This window comes from Zalophus californianus, chromosome 9 (assembly GCF_009762305.2).
Source record: "Zalophus californianus isolate mZalCal1 chromosome 9, mZalCal1.pri.v2, whole genome shotgun sequence".
NCBI lineage: Eukaryota > Metazoa > Chordata > Mammalia > Carnivora > Otariidae > Zalophus > Zalophus californianus.
In genome coordinates, this window is record NC_045603.1 from 11,430,729 (window position 1) to 11,455,144 (window position 24,416).

The 24,416-nt window shown below is 50.2% G+C and overlaps 1 protein-coding gene and 1 long non-coding RNA gene across 2 annotated transcripts in view; one reads left to right on the top strand and one right to left on the bottom strand.

The window, feature by feature from the left end:
* Nucleotides 1-15,288, bottom strand: part of LOC113923161 — a 39,862-nt gene extending 24,574 nt beyond the window's left edge. Inside the window, exons 1-2 of the long non-coding RNA XR_003520195.1 lie at nucleotides 15,239-15,288; nucleotides 4,958-5,182 (exon numbers count right to left, since the gene is read on the bottom strand). This is a non-coding gene — a long non-coding RNA (uncharacterized LOC113923161). The remainder of the gene's footprint in view (nucleotides 1-4,957; nucleotides 5,183-15,238) is intronic.
* The window catches only part of CACNG2 (calcium voltage-gated channel auxiliary subunit gamma 2), a 110,484-nt gene continuing 94,446 nt past the window's right edge, over nucleotides 8,379-24,416 (top strand). The window contains exon 1 of the mRNA XM_027595794.2: nucleotides 8,379-9,814. Coding sequence (XP_027451595.1) covers nucleotides 9,604-9,814 — 211 coding nt within the window. The 5' untranslated portion in view covers nucleotides 8,379-9,603. The remainder of the gene's footprint in view (nucleotides 9,815-24,416) is intronic.

The window sequence follows — 24,416 nt, forward strand, 5'->3', positions numbered from 1 at the left end:
CATCCAAGGCCTAGAAAAAGAGCTCTGCCAGGCTCAGAACCCTTTGCTCTTGAGCCATTCTTGGCTGTGACTGATGCCCCTCTAAACCTGCAGGTACGGAAGCCCGCCCCTGAAAGGCAGGGTAGTCGGCTTTGGGACTGCTATTCCACTGGAGGAAGAGGCAAAGGTCATCTCCTCCATGAAGCCTTCCCACCTGTGGTTTTCCGTGCTGTGCTCCGGTCACACCATGGACTGCCCTCTACCACTCCACCTTCAGTCACTGGTTCCTGCCAGTGCCGGCCTTGGTTTTGTTCATCTTTGTATTCATTGTCCAGAGCTGTGACAGCCCATAAAGCACTGCGCCCGATTCACAGCTCGCCCTGATCCGGCCCACCGCCCCCATCAGCCTGATCTCCGCCAGCCACTCCCGGCAAAACAGAACCACCTGCGGCCCCTCTACCTACAAGCACGCATGATTGCAATTAAACAGTCAGTTCGTAATCAGTGACTCAGGGCCTGCCTCCTGGGCGTGCGTGCTCCCAGAGGCCGGGACCGCGCCAGTCTCACTCACTGATGTGCCTCGACACAGAGTAGGTGCTCAACGAAACCATTTTTTTTTCGAGAATGTAGTTTTTATTTGTAACAAATGGTCTGCAAAAATCACCAACACCTCTTCAGTTAAAAATAATTAAAAGATTTAGGGATTGATTTTCTAAATCTTTTTTTTAAGTGTTTATTTTCCAACAAATTCTTGTTGCATGAATGTTCCACCTCCCCTGTTACCTCCGCCTGGAAAACCGTGCCTGGCCTCCTCGGCTCCTTGTCTTCCACTCATCCTTCAAGACCCAGCTCCGCAGCCACCAAGTCCCAGGAGCCCATGCTGAATACCCAGGTGACACTGTCTCGCCTTCTTCGCGGTGTCCACATGCCCACCTCTGCCCTCCATCCACATCATACTGAGTGCCACCGGCAGGTCTCTCTCCACTGGACTGATTGCCTCTGAGCAGGGACCATGTCATTTTCATTTTTGTATTTCATTCAAAGCACATAACACCCAATAGGAGCTCGACATGTAGCTAATATTTATTTAGGGCTTTACCATGAAGGAGGCACTAGAAGCACTTTTTTATTTCATTTGTCAGCATAGCACCTCGAGGCCAGCAACGCTGCCCCATTTTTCAGACAGGCCAGCTGAGACCTGGGACTGCCTGGTCGCTTGCCCAAAGCCGCGCTGCTAGGGGGCATCTGAACCCCATCCCCCGGGTCCTGCATGGTCTTGCCATGCCGCTCAGCAGCCCCTCCTCTTGGTAGGCCGAAACCCACACAGAGAGGAGTGCCCTCCCTTGTCTTTCCTGCTTGTCACCTCTCCAAGTTCCACTTTGCCCAGGGACCTTGGAAGTCACCCCCTCTTTCCTCCCAGAAACCTCCAGCATCTTCTGAAGACACTGTTGGCTTCCCTGTGCAGAGTTCCAGGCCAACTCTCCCGGGATATTCCAACCAGGCCGTTCCGATTTCCTGCCTCCTCTTGCCTGCTGAAGCCTCTGTTTCTCTTCCTATTGGCCCAGGAGCTTTCTTGAGCAGTACACACGTTATTTGGTGAGCACCTACTATGTGCCAGACACCGGGGGACCAACACCGTGGGAGAGGCAGGGAGGATAATAACACAACCAGACCCCTACCCTTACACTAGAACTCAGAAAATAAATGCATACATAAGGCGGGGGTGGTGCTACTAAGGGTTAAGGAGAAAATTTCAGGAGGTAAAGAATGAGCGATGATGGAGGAGGGGTGGGCAGGCTTCTCTATTGGGTGGTCAGTTGGGTCTCCGAGCCGATAGCTGTGGGAAGGAGGGATTGAATCAGCTGCCAGAAGACGGGCATACCAGACACCAAAACTGTGATGCAAAGGCCCCGGGATAGGCGCGGGGCCATGGGATCCAAGCATGGAGTCTGGTTTGACTGGAGGAGAGGAGGGAGGGAGGGAAGTGGAAGAGGAGAGGCTTTGAGGTGGCTGAGTCTGGCCATGAAGGACACCCAGGACCCGTTCTCTGTCCCCTCCCAAACCTGCTCGTCCAGGCGCATGGCCTCCCTCTCACTTCCTCTACCACTGGATTCCCCAAAGAGTTGCTGGAAATCGCCTTTTCTCCCTGCCCTTCTGCCCTTTAACACTCTGTCTCTTGCTTCACCTGTGCATCTTTATGTGTCGAGTTATTATATCATTTGTTTCTACTCTGTAACTTTCTGATTGATTTTCTATCATACTATTCTCTACCGTGGCTCAGTTCCTGGTGAAACCGCACACCAGCCGGGGGAAGGGGGGCTGGGGGGGTTGGGGGAGGGACAGAACTTTAGAGATTCTGAGCTCAGACTAGGGCTGCAAGTCCCAGGTGGGAAAGCCGCTTCTCTGTGGGATTTCTGGTCATGGCTGCCTCCATGTGTGGATTTTCAGCTTCTGGTTCTCACCAGGCTCAGGACTAACCCCACGTACTCCATTAAGAGCCGGGCTGGCCCCACTCTTCCAGCCTCCTCTGGCAGCAGACACTTGGGTCTCCCTGAGGCTCTCTCGGCTGCCCTCAGCACTGCAAGGCATGAAACCTGCCAAGTCTCCTAGCATCTCCCTTCCTCCCAGCCCCATCAGAGCCTCGCTGCTATGCCTGCTCCAGCGTGGGGCTGAACAGCTATCTGGCCTAGAAGTCTCCAGTCACCCATGGTGGCCTATACATGAGGTCAAGAGAGCAGAGCAGGCCCGGGAGGAGCAGCATGGAGAACCCAGGCCTCCCCCAATCTGACACTGGTAGGTACTGCCTCCCCACCATGGGCTCCCAGTCTTCCATAGCATCTCGGGGCCACCTTCACCTTTCCCTCCCACCCCTACCTGCAACTATCAGGAGCTTCTAGAAGCCTGCTCCACTGTCTTCCAAATGCTTATATCTGGTCCCTGTTGTTTACTCCTTACAACCTTGACCCTAGTCATTCATTCAAAACATACTCTCTGAGCACCTGCAGTATTTCCAGCACTTCCAAGGCATTGGGGATACTGTAATGAACAAGACCAATGTGGTCTGACATCCTGGGGGAGGCAGGGGGCTAGAGAGAGACTTCAGATAATAAACAAGAAACGTCAAGTTGCATGAAGCACTATGATGTGAACAAAACAGGCCAATGTTGTATAGAGTGGCAGGTTAAGTTGTATGACCAGCAATGACTCTCTGGAAGTGATCTCTCAGCTAAGACCTGAATGATGGGCTAGGGATCCAGTGTTCAGGGAGGAAAGCATTCCAACAGAAGGAATAGTAAGTGCAAAGGACTTAAGATAGGAAAAAGCTAGGCACCTATTAGCCCCATTTACAGATGAGGAAGCTCAGCCCCGGTCACATAGAGAGCAACTAGCAAAACGGGGATTCAAAACCAGCTCTAATTCCATGGCCTGTCCTCTGCCCACTTCATTGCTTCTTCCTGGGCAAGGGCCACAAGGGCAGTGACCCCAGTGGGTGGCCTATCACCCCGGACATAGCAGTCTCTCTGGAGTTAACCCCAGGCTTCCTTCCATCCCCATCAGCCACACCAACCTCCTGAGGTCCTTGCACTGCTTCAGATCCACTTGCATTGGTATGTGCTGTTCCTCTCCTCGTGATGCCCTTCTCTCTTCCCTGACCAATTGTGACCTTTCCTCCTGGCCTTTGAGAGTGACCTCATCGGCAAAGCAAAGCCTTCTGAGATACTCCAAGAGAGAAATAAATGCGTCCTTCTGGACTTCCATAGCACATGTCTTCATTTTGTTCGTTCATTCATTCATTTATTCATTCATTCATGCATTCATTCAGCAAATATGTATTGTGGGCCTACTACGTGCCAGCCATTAAACAGAAATTCCAAATCTGGAGAGAAGTACCACAAGAGGAGAATTCTCAGGGGCCGTGGGAGCACACAGTGGGGAATGCCACACACCCCAGATCTTCCCTGGACTGGGTCACACTGCCCCGGAATCAGCTGTCTGCTTGCCAAGCTCCCTGATTTGTGTATTTTAATCTCATCTGCCTCCCTAGCACCTCAGCACATTTCCTGCCCCAGAGCAGATATGCATTTGGATGCATGCATTTAGATTTTTGTACCAATAAAGTAATTCATTTTATAGAGCACCTACTATGGGCTGGGCACTATTCTAAGTATTAGAAATACAATGTGAACACAACAGACCAAAATCCCTGCCTTTGTGAGGTTTAATTGGGGGGGGGGGAATAGAACGTAGTTGAATGAATGATTTATAGTCCTAATGAATGAATGAACACGATGAGAAGAGGAAGAATGGGAGCAGGGGAGTGAAGAGGCAGTAGAACGTAGCAAAACTACACACATGACCAAAGCAGAATTCTCAGTCTCCCCATGCCCTGCACCCAACCCCTGTCCAGCCTTCTTCCTCAGAGCAGCTGTCTCAGTGACGCACACCAATATGTATTAATTTTCACCCAACACCCCCAAAGACCTCCACTTCTTTCCATTCCCATTGCTGTTGCTGGTCCAGGCCGCCACTGTCTAGTGCTGGGAGCTGCACCACAGCGGCCCTGCTGTTTCTCTGCTTCCGTGTTCGCTTCTCATATTCCCTGGCCCCCCGGCCTCCTCTGGATTGCTTCTTAGGCTCCAACCTCCTTTCCATGGCCTCCACGTTCTTAGCCTAAAACATTTCCCATCACTGTCTTTAGATCAGCCATACTTAGCATGTCTTCCCTAAAACTGGCCAATCATCTTTTCCCGTCTGTGCATCCTTTTAAACCAGGCCCATGCTGTTCCCTCAGCCTAGAATGCTCTTCCTCTTCTCAGCTCCTCTTCATCCTCTCACCCCCTGGCCTAGCTAACTCTTTCTCATTCCTGCATCTCAGTTTAAATGTCTTGTCCTCCAGGGAGGATGTCCTTCACCCCCTAGGTTGGGTTTGGTCTCCACCACCTAACATTCTCCTCACCTCAATGTGGCTATTCCTTACCTGTCCACTCTTCCTGCTTGTCTTCAGGTCCTTGGAGGAAAGGACTGTGTCTGTCCTGCTCAACATCCCCAGAGATTAGCATGGTGCTGGACACATAGTAGGTGCTTGATTTTTTGAACCAATAAATGAACTGTGGGACTTGGAGCTAGCAGAACTTGAAGCAGTGCAAAATGTCAAATCTCCACTCCTCCAGTTAACTTGATATATGAACCTCTGCTTACTCACCTGCAGGATAAGATAGTAATCTGCATTGACAGGGTTGTTGGAAAGGTAGGTGTAAGAACCTCTGTGAAAACACTCAGCACCTAGAAGTTACTCCCTAAATTCTTGCCAAGCCTATGGATGAGAAGTAAATAAACTTGGTGTAATACCTTTATTCAGAAAGTTTGTGTCTTGGGTCAAGGCACAGTGAGTAAGACATAGGTTCTTAGGCTTGGCTGCTGGACTAGAATCCCAGCTCTGTCACTCACTAACTGGGCAGCCTCAGGCCAGATACTTAAACCACTATGTGTCTTGGTTTCCTCATCTGTAAAATGGGAATCATGATCGTACGTGTCTCATAGGGTTATAGTGGGATTCAGCCTAGATCCGTGCCTGGCATGTTGGCTTCTGTTATTGTTATTAACATGTGATACTGACAACCACACCGTAAGGTTCCTCCCATGGTCCTCCTTGATGGATGAAGAGAGGTTCCCAGAGAGGTTAAGAGACTGCCCAAGGTCAAAAGTGAGGAAATAGCAGCCTTGTGCTTCAAGGCCAGGTCTGCTGCACCCAAATCCCATGTTATTTCCACTCCATCAAAGAAGGAGCTCAAAATAGGCCTGTGGCATTTCAGCTAATTTCCTCTAAGCCCTTCCCAAGTAACCAACCGCAGGCACACAAAGCTGCTCCCCTAAGAGCACCCATTCAGCAGCTGTTAAGTATGTGTGCCCAGTGGACCCAAACCATGTAATGGGGCTCACACTGAGCCAGCTCTTCTCAGGCAGCCTTGTTGGGTCTGCAGAAGGGACCTGAGGAGAAGGCCAGGTCAGTGAGGGGGAAGGGGGTCGGAATAGGAGTTAGAGCAAAGGACACTGGAGACCAAACTGGACGTAAAAGTGGGGAGAAGAAATGAGAGGCAAGCCACATTTATTGAGCGCCTACTGTGTTCCAGGCACATTACCCATCTCATACTATAATCACTCAGCCATTGCTATCAAGCATCGGCTATGTATCAAGCCCTGCACAAGGTCCCCCAAGACATCATGGTGAACAGGACACAGGTAGTGACCTCAAAGAGCTCACAAATCAGAGAGATGATGCATGCACAATGAAGGCTAGAAGTGGGACGGTAGAGGCCTGGGCACAGTGGTGGTGGCAGCAGTGAAAAGCAGGCAGTAACTAGGAACAACTCCAGAAAGGAGGAAGAGGCAAGTACCAATGTGTTTATTTTACATACGGTAAAACTGAGGCTCTAGGAAACTGACTCGTTTGCGGTCATGCAGTTAAGTAGCAGAGGCTAACCTGTGGCCCCAGGCCTGTTCTGTCTCCAGAAGTCTGCTCTGTCTACACTGACAGCCCAAAGCTGTTACATTCCCCCCAACCCCCTTTCCTCCTCTCAATGATTATCCCGCCAGGAGATTAATCACATGCTGCTAAAGCTGCAGCTAGAGTCAGTGGCTAAGATGTTACCAGCTTCTGTGGTCAAACAGAAGTTTCTGAGCCTCTGGGACTGATTCCATTTGAGCAAAAGATTCAGGGGTTGGTCGGTAATGGGATGGGTGGCTAAGAAGGAGGGCTCTAGTCTGAAGGGACTTCTTGGACAGGTCAGAGGCAACCAAGGTGACAAGCGTAGGAGATGGCAAGCTGCTCAGTCTTGTGTGGCTTCAGCCAAGCCTCTCTCCACTCCCCCACCCCCAAAAAGGCCTAGCACATCTAAGGGGCCTTCCCGCTTGCCCTTCACTTTTTCCTTACAGACCAGAGCCAAAAAAAATCACCCACCCGAACCATTGGCTGGACTTGCTAAGTTCCCTGCTCAGTGGATCAGCACATCAGCCCCTCTCCCCTCCCAGTTCCCATCCCTGTCCTCACAGGACAAGAAACAAAACTGGAGAAAGCCTCAGTCTGCAAATATCTTGCTATACCCTAAAGGTACCTTAGCAAAGGTTGCTGAAATTGTGCTTCTGTTCTCCAGACACGGGGACCGTCTCCCACATGCCAGGAGCATAGCAGTTGCCCCTCGTAGGAGTCCTTCCCTCCTGAGAAAGGAACAGAGCATGAGAAAAGGAAGTTTTATGCAGGGTGGAGAAACAGGTCATTTTTCTACACCAACAAGTATGCACTGGTTATACCTGCAGACCTACCCTCAGCTAAGGGAAAGAAGTTAGACAACACCAAAAAAAAAAAAAAAGTCTGTTCTTAATTCAGTCGTCTATTACATACTCTGTGATAATCACCAAATCAGTGAGAAATTGTCAAACAAATGATCTCAAGACAAAAATGGAGGGAAAGAGAAGAAAGTATGGAATAACTGAGTTATGCAATTAAAACATCTGTAACCCCCAACGGACCCACCAGACTCACACCTCTCTCTAGGCTCCTCCCCCCAAAAATGAAAAAGTGCACCTACATCATGCCTCATGTGCTGTCCCTCACTTAACTACGAAACTGATCAGAGAAAAATGTAATCAATAGCAGCAGGAATCTGATGGGCTTCTTTCTCCAGGAGTCACATTAAAGAAAAGTTGCACATGTAGAAAGAAGAGGTAGCACTGTAATTAACCCAGGATAGCATTCTGCTGAGGAAGGGAGGGGGGGGTTGTGATGTGTTTCAGTGTTCACAGCAGGGAGATTTTTATCTCTTCCGATCCAGTTTATGAATGACACGGGAACTTAGAAGGATTCACATTTCTCCCACTTCCCCTGCAAACATGTTCATCCCTGAGATGGAAATCATTGCCCAAGCCCCAGCCACCAGCCACCCTTTCGCACCCCCTTTTCCATGAATAATCTTTCCAAAATGTCTGCTTGTAGGAGCACATTCAGAATTTCACGGAGAACTACAGAGACACACACACAGTGCACAGCACACCCCCTTCAAGCCGGAGAGAGACAAAGAGACGAGAGAGGAACGACCAAAAGGAGAGGCAGCTGACGTGCCAATAAAATAAAACAAAACAAATCCCCCAAAACAGCAAAGTGAAAACACATATAGATCGTGTTTGTATTACCCATCCAGGCTATATTTTCACCGCTTCCAGGCAGAGAAACGGCGGGTCGAAGTTTTGTGCCCATCTGACTGTGATGGGAGGGTTGTATTTGAAGCTCTGGGCACGTAGAGATGGAATGAGAAGGAGGCTGAGCTGGAAGAAACACCAAGGGGGGAGGGCAGGGGAAGAGAGAGTGAGAGAGAGAGAGAGGGAGGGAGAGGGAGAGGGAGCAAGCTATCTCTAGCTACGCCTTCCTCTGAGCTCCGGGAGCCCAGGACAGCGCTCATTTTAGGACTGGGGAGAGGGGTAAAAAGAGGAAAGGAGCCCCCCCCCCCACGCTCTGCCCTGGCCTTGCCACCCCCGAAGGGAGGGAGGACTCCGGCCCCGCGCCCCCCTCCTGGCGGGCCGCCCAGCGAGCCGGGGAGCGCGCGGAGCAAGCGGCGCAGGGAGCTGTCCAGTTCAGCACCACCCGGTAATGCAGTAGGTGGGAGCGCCTCCGCCGGGGGCCGAGCGGGCAGCGAGTGGGGGGGCAGGCGGGTGGCCCATCCTGCAGCAAGACGCCGGCTCCCTTGTTTCCAGGAGCTTTGCAGATAGGGGGAGGGAAACCCGCCTCGATTCTTCGGGAGAAACCCCCTCCCTCCCCCACTTCGCCAACACTACCCCTGCCACTAACAATAACCGCCGCCGCTGCTCGTCCTGCCGCCGCCGCCGCCGCCGTGCCTGCCCGCCCTACTGCTGCTGCTGCTGCTGCTGCCGCCGCCGCCGCCGCCGCCGCCGCCGCTGCCGGGGCAAAACCATGGAAGGCGAGACCCCCGCACCTGTTCAGCTGAGATCAAGGGCTTACAGAATACTGGGAAGTCTGGTCTGAAACGAAAGCGCCCGAGACCACCCCCCACCCCCCGCCCCGCCAAGGAAGAGAACTGGCGAAGCAAAGGATTTTCATGGCGCAGGCCGCAGAGCCCAGCACGAAGACCGAAGGTTGCATCCCGGCTTTTACAATCTCTAACTGTCTAGGTCCCGACCATGAGAGATTGTGTTGAGAATGCGGCTGTTCCCTGGTTCACTGTGGAAGCCATCTCCAAATTAGCTATCACATATGGAAACTGGAGACCGGAATTTTAGGAAAAGAGATTAAGGCATCTCACTTGGGGGGGTGGGGGGTGTCTTTTTATTTTTTTCCTTTTTTAAAAAAAAAGATTACTGCAACTGGAACAGTTTCTGATCTCAAAAGGCAAGCCTCTCTTCCCGTGTGATCTTTATAATTTACATTCTCTTCCGTGAGCTTTCTTACCTCCCTGTTTTTATATCTCTCCATAGTCTCTAGTCACACATATATCCATTATATTAGTAGTGGAATTATTTTTATTTATTTATTTATTTTTTGCTTTAGTACTTGCACCCTCACACACACTCTTCCGAGAACCAGAAGTCGGTTGGGTGTTTATATAATGAAGAATTATGGGGCTGTTTGATCGAGGTGTTCAAATGCTTTTAACCACCGTTGGTGCTTTCGCTGCCTTCAGTCTGATGACCATAGCTGTGGGAACCGACTATTGGCTCTACTCCAGAGGGGTTTGCAAGACCAAAAGTGTCAGTGAGAATGAAACCAGCAAAAAGAACGAGGAAGTTATGACCCATTCTGGATTATGGAGAACCTGCTGCCTAGAAGGTATTTGATTTCCCATCTCCTCCCCCTCTCCACTTCACCCCTCCCCTTCTCACTCCCCCTCCCCACCCTCCTCCAAATAAGTCCCCTTTACATTCCACCATTTTCTTACTTCACTCCTTCCACCACAGATCAAGGTTGGTTGGGTTAGTTTCAGAGGAAAGAAAATCAATAAGCAGAAACCATACTCAACTCTCAAGCCTCCACCACCCCCCTTCCCCTAAACCTCTTCATTGGAATAATCTGTGATATGATGAAAACAACAAGAGATTGTCTTTAAAAGTCAAATGAGCTCTGCCTGCTTTGGAATCATTAGGATTTGCCATTTGGTGTAGCATTGCCATCTACAAGGGGCGAAAATAATTGCTTCTCTCAACGCTGCTCTTCTTTTCGTAATGAAGAATTCGAAAATGCTCTTCCCTTCCCCCTCCTCCTCCCCTTACTCCCCAAAAGTCCCAGACACATCATCATCTGCAAATCTCCTTTTAAAAAAATCTGTTGTTTCTAAGAATCCTTATTTGGTAAATCCTAATTATTCCAGGATCTCAAGCTGAGTTCAAGAGCATTTTGTAATGTCTATGAGCCACACATATCTTTCGGGGCGACTGGCTGCGTGTGTGTATTTGTGTGCTTTAACGTTTACAAAGTCTAAAAATACATACATCTCTCACAGGAAACAAGCCCAAGTTCTAATAAACAGCAACTGACTAGCAGGTTAGGCTGAGAACCAGTTCACTTCCACGCAGAGTGTCATGCCTGTTATCCAGAAGCAATACAGTCAGCATTGAAGTCAACTTGAGCATCAGACATTGTGCAGGGAGGCCGGGAGGGAGGCAAGGGCTTGGGGAGCTTGAGGGGGTGGAGGGGGGGCAGTGGCCCGGGGGTATCAGCTGTTTGCCTTGATGTTGCAGGATCACTGAGATGTGTGTCTGGGCAAGTGCTGTGGGCCAAGGGGTCCCCACAGTGTAAAGCCTGGGAGATCAGGGTACAGATGAAGGCATGTGTTTCTGAGATACATTAATAAGGACAGAAAAAAACAAAACAAAACAAAAAGCGAAAAACTCCTGCAGGTCATACAACCTGCATTTAGCAACAGACTTGAACAAAAGGGACTGCATTTGAATGGCTATATATATATATCCGTATCTGAATGTACAAGCTACAGCTACCCATAGAAAAGCGTGAACAGAGAGATACATGTTTCTGTGCAGAGAGAAAGGGTTATGTGCTTTGCTTCTGACATGAACCAATGCCGGAGGCCGTTTGAGGCAGCGCTGGGAAGCGGGGACCGCAGGATTGTTTGTTAAGCTCAACATGGGATAGCGATGCAGGGACTTGAAGCCAGGAGATGGGGGAGAAGAGAGGGAAACGGACGGGAGAGGGAGAAACTGATGTGGCCCCAGGGTCTAACCCAAACTGAGCAAAAGCCGCTCTTTGGGAAATGGTTATGTCTGGGAAAGAGCGCCCAGTTTCGTGCCCCCCTCCCAACATTCTTAGTGCAAACGGTTGAGTGATGGCTGAACATGTTTTGAATAGCTAAGTGACTTCATTGAGCGATGGTCTATTTGACGCATACTGCATTTGGTGCCCTTTCTCAATCCAAACCGCTGCCTTGAACATAGTCTGCAGAGGAGCCGTATGCTGAATACTCTATGCTCTTCCCCAGCCAGAGAATCAATATCAGGAAATTAATAGGGACTGTTTTAAACACACCCGTCCTTAAAAAATGAAAAGCCTTTCAAGCAGCTTGTCATTAACAGTGGAAAGGCTTCCATTTAATTAAACATTTATGGCAGACTTCTATTCCAAAAGAGAAGAAAAGCAAAGTGAATGAGAGTTGCTTTAGGGAAATGATCATAGTAGCAATTTGCCTTCCTTGGATTTTAGTTAGATGGATGGAGATATGCAGCCAAGAAATTAGAGGAAAGATGGAATATGATTTTAGGGGAAATATACTCAGAAATTGCTAAGTTGGTATGAATATACTTTGTTATCAGGGTTTTACTTGCAAATGCTTCATTCTGTGATCTCTGAAACATTTTGTAATTCTCAGAAGGCAAGAGGACTAGAAGTGGTTTTGGATCACTTGTGTATTAAAAGGCTGAAGTATTTTCATTTAAATTCCATCTGTTTGGTGCCTACATCCCCAAATGTGCTGCCTACCCCCTTTCACTTTCCCTCCACGCTGCACCCCCTGCCCCCCCCCCCACCGCCCCAACCATCCCTAAAAGGGTTAGGATTATAGCACTTTCCCAAGGGTTGTGTGATGCGCACCAGAGCTGTGGGTTTGGCCCCTCTCCCAGGCCTGGGGCCTCCGAGCAGTGAGAGGAGGGCTGGGCCAAGCTCCCTTCAGGATGCTATTCTTTTTCCACTTGTAGCCAAGGCACAGGCAGGAAGGGTGGGTGCTCAGAGCCCCAATTCAACCTGGCCTTCAATTTCCAAAGCATTTGTCCCTGTGGGGCTCTGTGGGCCTGGGACCGCCTTAGGAAGTTGGGCTTTGGCCACTTAGGAAGTGGTTTAAAGATTTTAAGCCACTTATTTTCAAAGACTGCACTGATTTCCGAAGACCATAAGAGCACTTATTTCTGAAGGTTGGCATAGATGGTCCTCATTGGGTGTTCCTATACTCGCTTTCCGGAGCATTCAAAATAGGGTCAGCCTTTATGGAGATCATGTTGTCAGTGCTTCACCTGTCCCCCAGTCTATGTTTTTTTGTGAGAAATGGGACTTTCAAAAAAGATTCCCCCATTCACTTCTTTATTGTGTTTCCTGCCCACACCCCCCAAAAAAGTTGTGAACAGACTTCAAATCTCCCCAAGATGCTGCTGCTAACTCCAGATAAACAAACAACCCTATCTGCTTCTGATCTCTTCCGCTTTCTGGTTTTCACTCGGGCTTTTTGTCACCTGAGACGCTTTTTCTTCCATTCACTTCTTGATGAAAATAAAAATCAGAAAATATTTCCCTGCCTCCGTTGCTGCTTTTGAAGTGTATCAGTCTGCTGAAGAATGAGGAGGGACAGGACCACCTGTTAGGGGTTGACACCCAGCAGGAGAGGAGAGGAACCAAGAAGAAGCCACAACCTTTATTATTTTTCCCTCTGCAGAGTGAACAGCTGAGTCTCTGTGTATGAACCTGAACTCCCTAGGAGAGTGGGAGTCCTCAGTGGGACTCACGGGGTGGGACGGGCTGCATGTGGGTCCAGGTAGGTGGAGCCTGATAGGAGAAGTCCTTGAACTTTTCAAGAAGGCTGCGCTAAGAGCCTCCGAATGGAGAGATGAGTTGGCCCTTTCAGGGAAAAGTTCAATAAAATCCACGACAGGACCCGAAAGCATCGCTTCTGAGTGAGGCGTCTCTGGGCCATGCTGTGGCTTGCTGCTCAGGATATTAACCTCGGTTGTCACCTAAAGGAATCATTGTCTCCAGGGGCAGCAAGAAATTCACTCTGTGTTTGTTCTCTCCTGCGCCTCCCTCCCCTCTGTCCGGGCTCCACGGCTCCCCCAAAGGATTTCCAGCCCTGCAGAGGAGGAGTCAGGAGCAGTACAACGTGGTCGGTAGAAGAACCCACCCTCCCTCTCTTGCCCCTTTCCTTGCTGTGAAGCAGCGCAGAAATCGTCTTCTCTGTCTCCACTGTTACATTCTCTCCACTGAATTTCCGATTTCCTCTTCCATCCACGGCTTCTCCCATCTTTGCTTCCACATGCTGCTTGCTCACGGTGGCTCTGCCACCCTTGCTACCTCCTAACTCTCTTTGAGCAAGAAGTGTCTCAATTTTCCTGAACTGTCTCTGTCAAGTTGATAGTTGCACACTCTTTGCGAGGTGGCGAGGGCTCCACGCTGGGTTTAGCCGTGCCTCTCTTGTTCTCCAGAAGGAAAGTATCTATCTTTTACTTTAGGGATGCCAACAGCCTTTCCCAGATAATCTCACCTTTAAGTGTGGATGAGATGATTACGGACGTTCTTAATGGGCCATCGCATGATATACCTATCACTCCAGAATTCCCAAGATTATTTGACCCTTTGTAGGCACTTTGCACACAATAGGTGCATAAAAATATTTGTCAATGGATTGATTTCAAAATTCTTCAAATTATTTAAATTAATTCAAACATCATAAGGACATGTGACAAGCAAGTACTCCAGAAAGGAAGAAGGGGGTGAGGAAGTCAGGATGGTTGATTTGTTCTTCCTGGTGCATCTTTTTTAAAAAAATAATAACGAATTACAAAATTCATTAATTCAATTCAGAAGGAGTTTGTCATTAGGGTTGTGTGGCTCCTAATTGGCTAGCGGAAAATTATCAGTAGACTCAGTCTCTGCAAGCGAGGAAAAAATAACCAATTGATTTTCTCCCCTTTTCTGCTTTTAAAGTACACCAAAGTCCACTTGGATTGTAATAGTCACTGGAATAGACACTTTGGGTAGAGAGGCATTATGGACCATCCCCATTTAGGTACCCCCAGAATCTTCTATTCTCTAGCAAATCTCCCCACCCAGTTCCCAGGGCCCTGAGAATAGTCCCCAAGGTCTTAGGTTCTGACCAGCAGTTTTCCATAGAGCCAAGCCCCACATTCCTAAGCATCCTCACCTGGGAAGGCAAACTTGAACCCTTTACTGAGGAACAAACTCTGCGAGTCCTTGCCCACTCACACTGCCCTTCCCGCCCCCACTGCCCTTCCCAGCTGAGCAGAACTAGGCACACAGGAGTGACATCACACACCAAGGCCACATGGGCAGAGCCAGAACTTGAATCCAGGCCCCTCACTTCCACCCTGCAAGCCTCCAGAGGGCCCTATGCACATACCCTGGCTTACTGTATGGCCTTGTGCTCATATTCACTGCTAGCACTGGATTTTATTCCGTGTCCCACTAAGCATCTCCCGTCGAGGGCCCAGCCTGAGTCTGTCAGGAAATCTGGGTTCTGACCCACCTGACTTTCCAAACGCCACTCACTCCAGCTGCCCTGTGCTTTGAAAAGTGACTGTTCTGCTGGAACCCCCTCACTCCCACGAGGCGGAAGGAATGCGACACTCAACTTCCGGCCAGACCCATCACGTGCCTCCTTGGGCTTGCCCTTTCAATTTCGGAAGTGTCCTCAATGTAAACTATCCATTGGTTTTACGTTTGCAAGCATTTTTCAGTAAACAGCAAATTTAGGTCCCCTGTAGTCATGGAAGTTTTCAGGGGAAGCTTTGTGGCATGGGGTGTAGTTGAAAGAATTTTGCAGCCACACGGGCCTGGGTTCATTCCAAGCACTGCAGCCTGGGAGATCCGGGGTAGGTTCTCTCACTTCTTCAAGCCTGTTTCCTTCTCTGTGAAAAGAAAGCCAAATAGCTTTCTTACAGGGTGGTTTCTCTACCGACTTGTCTGCGGTTGCAATCAACAACCCCAACCTGTACCCCTCCTTTTTCTTTACAGAGTACTTACCACCTTCTAGCACAGTACATAGTCTCCTCGTGGTATTTGTTGTCTGTCGCCACCCCTGGACTGCGCGCTCTACAAGGGCAGGGATTGCGGTCTGTTTTGCGCTTTGCTGTAACCATGGCAACTAGGACGTTGCAAGCCATCAGCCTTTGTTGGGGCGTGAACGTAGGACGTAGGACGAAGGACGGACGTAGGACGCGGTGGGGATTCAGAAATGGCGGTCCCTTCACACCAATCAAAGGATTGTTCTTTCAGTGATACACAGTGATCAGTGGTGGCAAAAGCATGCTTTCTTTTTTTTTTTTTTTTTTTGTCATTCCGGAAAATAGTGAACTTGACACAGAGGAGGTCCAGAGGGTAGGAGAGAGAGAGAGGGAGAGAAAGAAGGGACAGCGGTGTTCAACACACAAGGGATAAGAATAAGGAAAGATAACAAAAAGGAAAGTGTTTGGAGAAAAAATAAATGCCTGAGAAGGAAGTGCTGGGGGGTGAGCATCCTCTAAATAGATCCTGGCCGAGCTTTCCTGCCTCCACATCGTCCAGAGCTGCTGTCACAGAGATCCTCCGGGAGAGCTTCTTCCCCTGAGTGTTCGCTTTCAGGTCAGGGGGGAGGAGAAGATACCGGACGAATGATGCAAAAGATTTTTAATCTGTTCAAAATTCGATGGTTCCTTTTAGCCCCAGATATAAGTATTTTGGCCGAAAGACCCGTATTCAAATGATATATGCATTTTCAGTTTCTGGGTTAATTTATAGGTACAGATCAGGCCATTCCTTTGCTCATTTATTTGTTAAATCTTTGATGAAGTTCTGCAAAGCACCAGGTTGAAGTCAGGATGGGAAGTGGCTCCTTTCAGGGTCACAGTCCTCAGTCCTTAGAGCCTACTGGGAGAGACAGGCCCTAATTCAAAGAATATTTATACACACATATATGTAAATTACAACCATGATAAGCGTTCTCAAGGGAGGTCGCATGGGACTGTGAGTTCAGAATATCGAGATGGTATCTAATCAGAGAAGGCTTCCCTGAGGAGGGGACACAAGAATGAATATCTGAGGGAGTAGGAGTTAACTGGGTGAAGAGAGGAAGAAAGGCCATTCCAGGTCAGAGGGCAGCGAGTGCAGAGATCGGTGAGGAAGAGCTAGGCAAGGCCTGGGTGAAGGCCGGTGGCTGGAAAACAGAGCTGGAGGTGGGTCTGTGGTGGGGGGACAGTGCTGGATGATGTGGGGACAAGGGTGCAGAAGTAGTTAAGTCCCAGAGGTGTGTGGCCTTGTTAGTCTTGTTAAAGAGTTTTGTTCTTTGACTTTTGGCTTCTTGCTTATAAGCTGTGTGACCTTGGACTAGTTAATTTCATCTCTGTGCCTCCTTTGTGCCATCCATTTAGTGACTGCCCCTAGGGTCGTTGTGAGGATTCGAGCCCCGCTCCCTGCTCCTCCCGCTTCCATCCCAATCTGATTGTGCTGGTCTCTTTGGCCTCCGAACTCCCCCTAACAGTACAGAGAAGGGAGGGAATAGATCGACTCAACTCCAATCACCAAAATTCAAAATCCGCTCAGTGGAGGTGTTGACAGCAGGTGCCAGCCCTGCACTAACATAGGAAGGCAGTGGTGAGCAGGCCCCCACCTGCCTAAGGACCATCCAGGTGAGTCCCCACAGGGGATCCCAAAGAACAGGCATCTCACCAAATGACTCCACTCCATACCAGACATTTGACAGAGTCTGTTGCCGCCTCTCCTCCCCCTCCCACAAGTTCAGAGAGATTCCTGGCATCTCTTCCAATCGGTTAGGATCATCGAGGATTTGAGCTGGAATTTGAATGTGGCTCAGTTATATCCAGCAGACTTTTTGAAAATAGGAATGAGAGAGGGGAGCTGTTCATCCCCAATGCCAAGAAATGCATGTCAGCCGTTGTGGGATCGTTGGTGAGCTGCGTGGGCCTCGCGGCATTCTGGTCCTCTCTCCTGGCTACGAGAGGGCCTTCTTCTCCCACTTCCGTCTTCCCTCGGTTCCCAGGCATGATCAGTTATAAAGTGAACCATCTACTGAAACAGCTTTTGGGGGAGGAGAGAATGTACTTAATAGACACATCAATTGTAAAACACACTCGAGGTTCAGAGACCTTGAAACCTAAAATACGTGCCTTAGAAGCATATGAAGATGCTAAGCTACCTTGCTGGCAGAGGGAAGTGCAGGCAGGGCGCTCAGAGAGCCCGAGGGATTTCACCAGCGCACAGCGAGTGCCTGTCCCGTGACTCGGGGAGCAGCAGAAGACAGAAGAGTGTGGTCCTACCAGCACCTTTCTTGACAAGGAAAAGGGTGACGGTGGATCTCTGTCCAACCGCCGTTCCCTGAGCAATAGCAGGTACTGTGTGAGAGTCTAGGACAGAGTCAAAGGCTCAGTCCCTGACCTCGGGCAAGAAAGACTTCTTGTCTAGCACTGAAGACACACTAGTAAACAGACTATGATGACAGCACAGCATGAAACACAAGCACAGGGGATTCTGGGAGCACAGAGACTGGGGAGGGGGAGCGGATGCCGCGGGAGACCGGGTTCTGAAGGGTGCGTAGGGGTGAGCAAGCTAGGGACAGGAAGAGCACCTCAGACTGAAGGAAGGGCCAGGCGCAGAAACAGATGCCCAAGCTGCCATGCCAAGGGTCCCGCGCAGCTGGAAGGGAGAAGGCAGGGAGGAGTGAGCCTGGGAGGCAGTGGGGATGTGCTCCCAAAGGAATAGAAATGGCTCACAGGGCAGTATGCGTTTCAGCACGGGAGAAAAGGAGGCCCAGGAAGGCGCAAGCAAGGGCAGCCAGTGGCTTTACCCATCAGCAAGCTCACCGGATGTTGAGGCCTTCCCAGAGGGCACCAGGGGTCGGCCGGAGCTGGTGAGCTTTACTGGGAAGGGGTGAGGCACAACATGGAGGTTGTTGCAGTGAGCAGGTGACTTGCACAGATTGGCTGTAGTAAACAGAGAGAAGAGAGAAGACTATAAGGGATGCCCAAAACAGGTGCATCGAGGTGTTCCCTTCTCTTCAGACTTCCCGGTATTACTACCTCCCCACCACCCCGCCGGGGTTACAAAGATGCAGGAAGTCTCTGCTCAAATGTCACCTTCTCAAAGAGCCTTCTTGACTACCCTATTCTAAAGAAGCCCCCAGTCCTGTTACCCTCTTTCCTTTCCCTCTTCAACCTTTAACATTGACTTTTCCCTTCCTAGCATTTACTTGTCTGTGATCTGTGTCCCCCGATAAGACTGAATGCTCCAGGGGCGCCTGGGTGGCTCAGTTGTTTAAGTGACTGCCTTCATCTCAGGTCATGATCCTGGAGTCCCAGGATCGAGTCTCACATCGGGCTCCCTGCTCGGCAGGGAGTCTGCTTCTCCCTTTGACCCTCCCCCCTCTCATGTGCTCTCTCTCTCATTCTCTCTCTCTCTCAAATAAATAAATAAAATCTTAAAAAAAAAAAAAAAAGATTGAATGCTCCACGAAGGCGGGTGCCGCATCTGTCTTGGCAGAGAGAGAGAGTGCTGAGGAGCCACACGTTGGATGAATGACTAAAGAAACAGCGCCTGCCCTCAAGGAGCTCCATCGAGGGAGGGGACAGGCTCCTAAACAAAATCTCCCAGCATCCTCTTGACCAGTCTTTTCTCCTAGGCTTGGCTGAAACCCCTTTGTGAAAGATTCAAGAATAGGCGGTTGATCCCCCTTGCTCCCTGCACCCTGGGGGGCTCTCTGGGGGGTGCCTCGGGGCCACGGCCTCAGCATAAAGCTGCAGGAAGCTGATAAGCCACAGCACACCTGCTCCCTCCCAGACAGCAGTCACCTTTTCTCTCAATCTAAATCCTTGTTCCTTATCACCTGGCCCAGAGGCACTGACTTAGCAGCCCTGAGTCCGCTCTGAGGCGCCGCCGCTCCTTTCCCTTGCTGACAGTCTTCATTCAATCTTCCCTGAACTTCCTTGACCTTGGGTAGTCTTCCGGCTGCTAACAAGAATGCCGAGGATTAGGTATGAGATCCCAGGTGCACGGTTGCTGGGGCCTCGTTGGACGAGGAATCAGCACCTTGCTTTGCTACCCCATCGACATGCCATTTGAATCCCCCAGCGCCAGCCTCTCTCTGGCCTGGCTGTGGGGCAAAATTCACTGGTGACTGGCTGCTGCTGACTCCGAGACCTTTAATCCAGTCCTGCCCCACTGCTCTCCTCTCTCGCTTTCTCCGCATAAAGGATCATGCATTCTTTTCTGTCACTTCCGTCCCCGCACCTCTGATCCTTCATCCTTCTTGAATTGTCCCTAAGGTTGGAAATCTTTTCCCCCAGTTTCCCTCCGATATATTTTGCAAAGGAGGTAACCCTGACATCACTTCGAAACTCATAATAACTAGAATAATAATAGCTAACCACTCATTGAGTGCTTCCTTTGTGCTAAGCACTATTTAGATGCTTTTCAGAGGTTAGCTCTTATTTAACCTTTCCGATTCTGAAGGTATATGTGGCGATGCCCATTATCTCCATCTTAAGAGGCTCTGAGAAGTTAAGTAACTCACCCCAGGTCATGCAGCACAGTCCAAGTCTGTCCATCCCCAAAACCTGTGCACAGCCTTCCGTTACACTAATTATATTTGCAATTTTCCCCTAGCCCCCAAATTTATAAATAAATTTCTTGAAATTCATAAATAAATTTCAACAATAAAGTTGAAGGCAAGGCTGAGCAGAAATTGCCATTTGTACTCCACACATGATGAAGTCTTCAAAACTTTGAAGCTTCAATTTGGATAGGCTCCTTACCCAGGGCAGAGTGGGGAAAAGTGGAAAACAGAAAAACGGGGGGAAAGTGGAAAACAGAAAAACAGGCTGCCAGTTTTTTCTCATTGCTTTGAGAACAGAAGAATGCCTCAACATGCATGGACATCCCTCTCTCTGCAGTTCGTGGAGGGGGAGAGGGTATATGCACCCTCTCCCCCACCCTCTGCCAAGAGGGCCTGTTCCCAACCACATTCTGCTTGTCTCCGGGATTCGGCTAAATTGCCACTTCCCCAGCACCTCAGCTGCCTCCCACCTAGGTGACCTCCCCTCCCTCCTTCCTCCCGCAGCGTCCACACACATGCCTCTAGCACATCTTCCATCTTCCTGTTGCTTGGTTCTGGTTCTGTCTCTACTTCTAGACCATGAGTTCCCTTAGCCACTTCATCAACAAAATTCACTGGGTTACTACGCGCCAAGACCATCCTAGGCTCCTATTTTAAAAAGTTGAGAAGATGTGGCCCTGCCCTCCAGGAGCTTATGCACTAGTGGGCAATTTAGGGACACAAGCAAGCACACTCAGGGTGGGGGGGACCTTGCTCCAGGAAGAGGTGTGAGAGAGCACGGACGGTTCAGGGGACCACACAAGGTTTCTGGTATTGCTTGGAGGGGAGGGAAGGGAAGGTATTAGTACCGAGGGACAAGATCGGACAGAGCCCACATCGTGGAGGGATGGCTATGCAAGGAGGCCCGAGAGGAGACTGTGAAGAAGGGAATGAAACAGTCAAACCTGCACTTTGGGAGGATGGTTTGGGAAGCCGGGATGGGAAGAGGAGGAGGAAGACAGAGCATGGACTCCTGGAGGAGAGGACTGCACAGTCTGACAAGTGATGAAGCAGCTGACCCAGGGCAGGGCACTGACCCCAGAGGATCCACAAGACCTGGGGACTGTTGTTGAGGAAGGTGTGACAGTGAGTGACCTTGTCTGAAATGGGGCAAAGAGGAGAAATCTGCAGGGAGAAGATGGGACCTTTCATCTTGGATAGAGGGATTCCATACCTGTGTCCCCCAGGCCTCGCCAGTGCCAGGCATGTAGTAGGAGCTCAGTGTTTGTTGAATGAATGAATGAAGAAAAGGGCATAGAACATAGCTTTGCATCTAGAGATGAGGATACATATTTAATCTCAGATTTTCTCCAGCACCTTCATAATCAGAGGATATTCCAGCCAGGCCTGGGTTCAAATCCTAACCTTACCCCTTACCAGCTAGGTGACCTTGGACAAGGAATGGCACCTCTCTTGCTCGATTTTCTCTTGAGTAAATGGGAAAAGTTGTATCTCACTCCTGAGCTGGCTATGCCATTTTAGTAAGATGCTCCACGTCACGTGCTTAGCAACATGCTAGTCCCTAGTCCGTGCTGGATAAGCACCAGCGGCTGTCCTTATCAGTTGGGTGCCTGTTACGGATCACACTTCCTGACCTATAGCAGTTGCAAACGGTGACCTGCCCGGGAGTTGTGTGTAGCCCTCAAATCTTCCACACATGAACTTTCCTATAAAAATCCCTTATTTTCGGCTTCTCTTGAGAAAAACAGTCAGGTTTTTGTAAGCGCAGGCCCCTTTCCTGTTTGGCCCCAGTTGGCAGGGGCGGGGCAGGCAGCAGACAGATGTCCCTCCAGGGGTGGCAGGGGCTCTGCAGTCCCCCAAAGTCCCCTCCGCTCCCAAGCGTCTTCCCTGGCTGCCCTACCTCAAATGCCCAGCTCTTCTGATGCCAATGGCAAATTGCAGGCGGAGGCTGTGTCTCCTGATGGCTCCCAAGTGCTGAAAATGTAAGCAAACCAAGAGCAGCCCAGGCAGGGCAGAGCCACCAGCAGAGTGAACCAAGCCATGCCTCTGGAAATAAATGCATGGAGAGCCAGCGGTCCCCTGGCAGTGGCTGCTGACGGGGTTGATTCGGGGGGAAGGCTAGCCTCACCGGCCCCCGTTCACAAAGTATCTCTACAGGAACTTGCGGCTTTTAAAGAGAGGCTCTCGCCCACTTTATGCCACCCCCATAGCTTCTCTTTCAGAGGTTGACATTTTCTGACCTTGACCCCAGTTCGGGGGAAGCGCACCCTGTCGTGCAGGCTACGTGGTGTGCTTTCTTCAATAACTAAATGGCAGGCGCCAGGGAGACAGCCCACATTGTGGGGCCGGCGGAGGAGAGAGGGCGGGGGTGTTGCTGGAGCACGGGGGGCACAGGGGATTCTCTACTTTCCGTGGTTGCCTCAGAAAGCTTCAGAGAGAAAAGGAAAATTTCCAGAGTCTTCGGGGGAGGGAGAGGGAGGCGCCCTGCAATTGCTCAGAACAGACAGGATATGAAGGTAAAGCCATGCAGTTTGATCTGTGGGAATGGCCAAATCGGATCCCGCTTGACACGTGCTGGATGTTTGGTAGGCCAGGCTCTGTGCTGATTCATGAAGCTCAGACACCAGTCAGCTCCTGGGGAAGGGGGTCTGCGCTGATCCCCACTGCTGACATCACGCATCCTTCTCCCAGCCTCTCCTGCCCACCTCGTTGTCTTCATCGTGCTTCCTGCTCTCCGAATTTGTCTAGAGTGTATATTATTTCTCTCCCAACCAGAATAGAAACTCTGGAAGCCCAGGGTCCTTGGTCTGTCCTATTTACTGCCATAGCCCCAGGACTGAGATCAGCGGCTGGCACATAGCAGGTACTTAGGAAATGTTCGTTGGATGACAGAAGGCAGGGCCCTGCTCTGAAAGTGATGGAGGCCTAGCAGAAGAGGCAGGGCCGTACGAGAGCATGGGGGCCAGGGAGCTCGGGCACTGATAAAGGCGTGTGCATGGGCGGGATGAGACAGCAACTCTATTTGGGGAGGTCAGGGAAGGGGTTCTCGGGAAATGCCCTTCGCAGTGGGATTTGGAGCATGAATAAGAGTTTGCCAAGGAGATCCGAAGAGAATGGCTCAAAGAAGGACATGACACCCACCACGTGAGGCCGCCCCCATGAGGGTGAGGCCAAGGAGAGAGCAGAGGGCCTCTTCTAGAGCAGCATTTTCAAACTGTGATGGAAACACTAACCCCGTGGGGGGTCTTACTGACCCGCAGGTGCCGATGCGGCGGGGGTCCAGGCAGGGGGCTGAGACGCTGTTTCTAGCTCCTAGGTGAGGTTGATGTCACAGGTCTGCAGGCCACACTTTGAGAAGCAAGGTTTTGGAGCATGGCCAGAGGACATGGATCTAAATCCTACCTCTGCCACCAGCCACCTGGGCCTGTTTGCTCACCTCTGAAAGGAAGATCGCGATCTTCCTCCGAAAAATTGAGTTAAGTTCAGAGCACCTGAACTTGGTAAAGCCGTTAGTTTAGTCCCGGGCACTGCCCGTCAGTATGTTTCAGCTAATGTTGTTATTTAGGGTCAACGGTGGTGCCCACAGGTGTGACAGGAATGGATGGTTTCCCCTGAGAGCTGATGGCGTTTGAGGGTCTCCTGTGTGTTGGGCTGTGTCCTAAGGACCACACGTATGTCACCTTGCTTAGGCCACACAGCACTCTATGATGCGGGTGTTATGATTCTTATCTTCCCCGTAGGAAACGGAGGGAGTGTATTAGTCTCCTATCGCTGCTGTAACAAATCACCACAAAGCCTAATGGCGTAAATAACACCAACAAATCACCTTGCAGTTCTGGAGGTCAGGTGTCTGAAATTGGTCTCCCTGGGTTGCAATGAAGGTGTCAGCGGGCCTGTGTTCCTTCTGGAGGCTCTAGGGGTGAATCTGTTTCCTGGCCTTTTCCAGCTTCTAGAGACTGCCCACGTTCTATTGGGGCAGAAAGGCTTCCTCCATCTTCAAAGCTGGCAGGTGCCGGACAGAGTCCCTCCCATGTTGCATCCCTCTGACTCTGACTCTCCTGCGTCCCTCCTCCACATTTAAGGACCCTCATGATTACATTGGGCCCACCTGGATAATCCAGAATAATCTCCCTCTCTTTAAGATCAGCCGATTAGCAACCTTAATTCCCCCTTGCCGTGCAATGTAACATATTCACGGGTTATAGGAACTGGGATGTGGGCATCTTCAGCAGGCCATTATTCTGCCCAGTACAGGGAGTGAGTGTTTAAAGATCCCCTAATGTCACAACCTCAGAATGGTACTCCTGGAAGGGATTTTGGAGCTTGTATCAGGAAGGATTAGACTTGACAAATAACAGAAACATAAAATTATAAAATTAACAGAGACTTAAATAAGACAAAAGTTTATCCTCTCTTAAGTAAACCAATCTGGAGACATGTAACACAAATAGGTTAGCAATGCAGGCGCCTACCAGCTCCCTGCTCCACCACCCCTATGGTATGGCCTTCAACCTCACAGTCTAGAATGGCTGCCAGAGCTCCAGCCACTGTCTTCACATTCCAGGCATCAAGGTGGAGAATGGCACAGAGAGACACAGG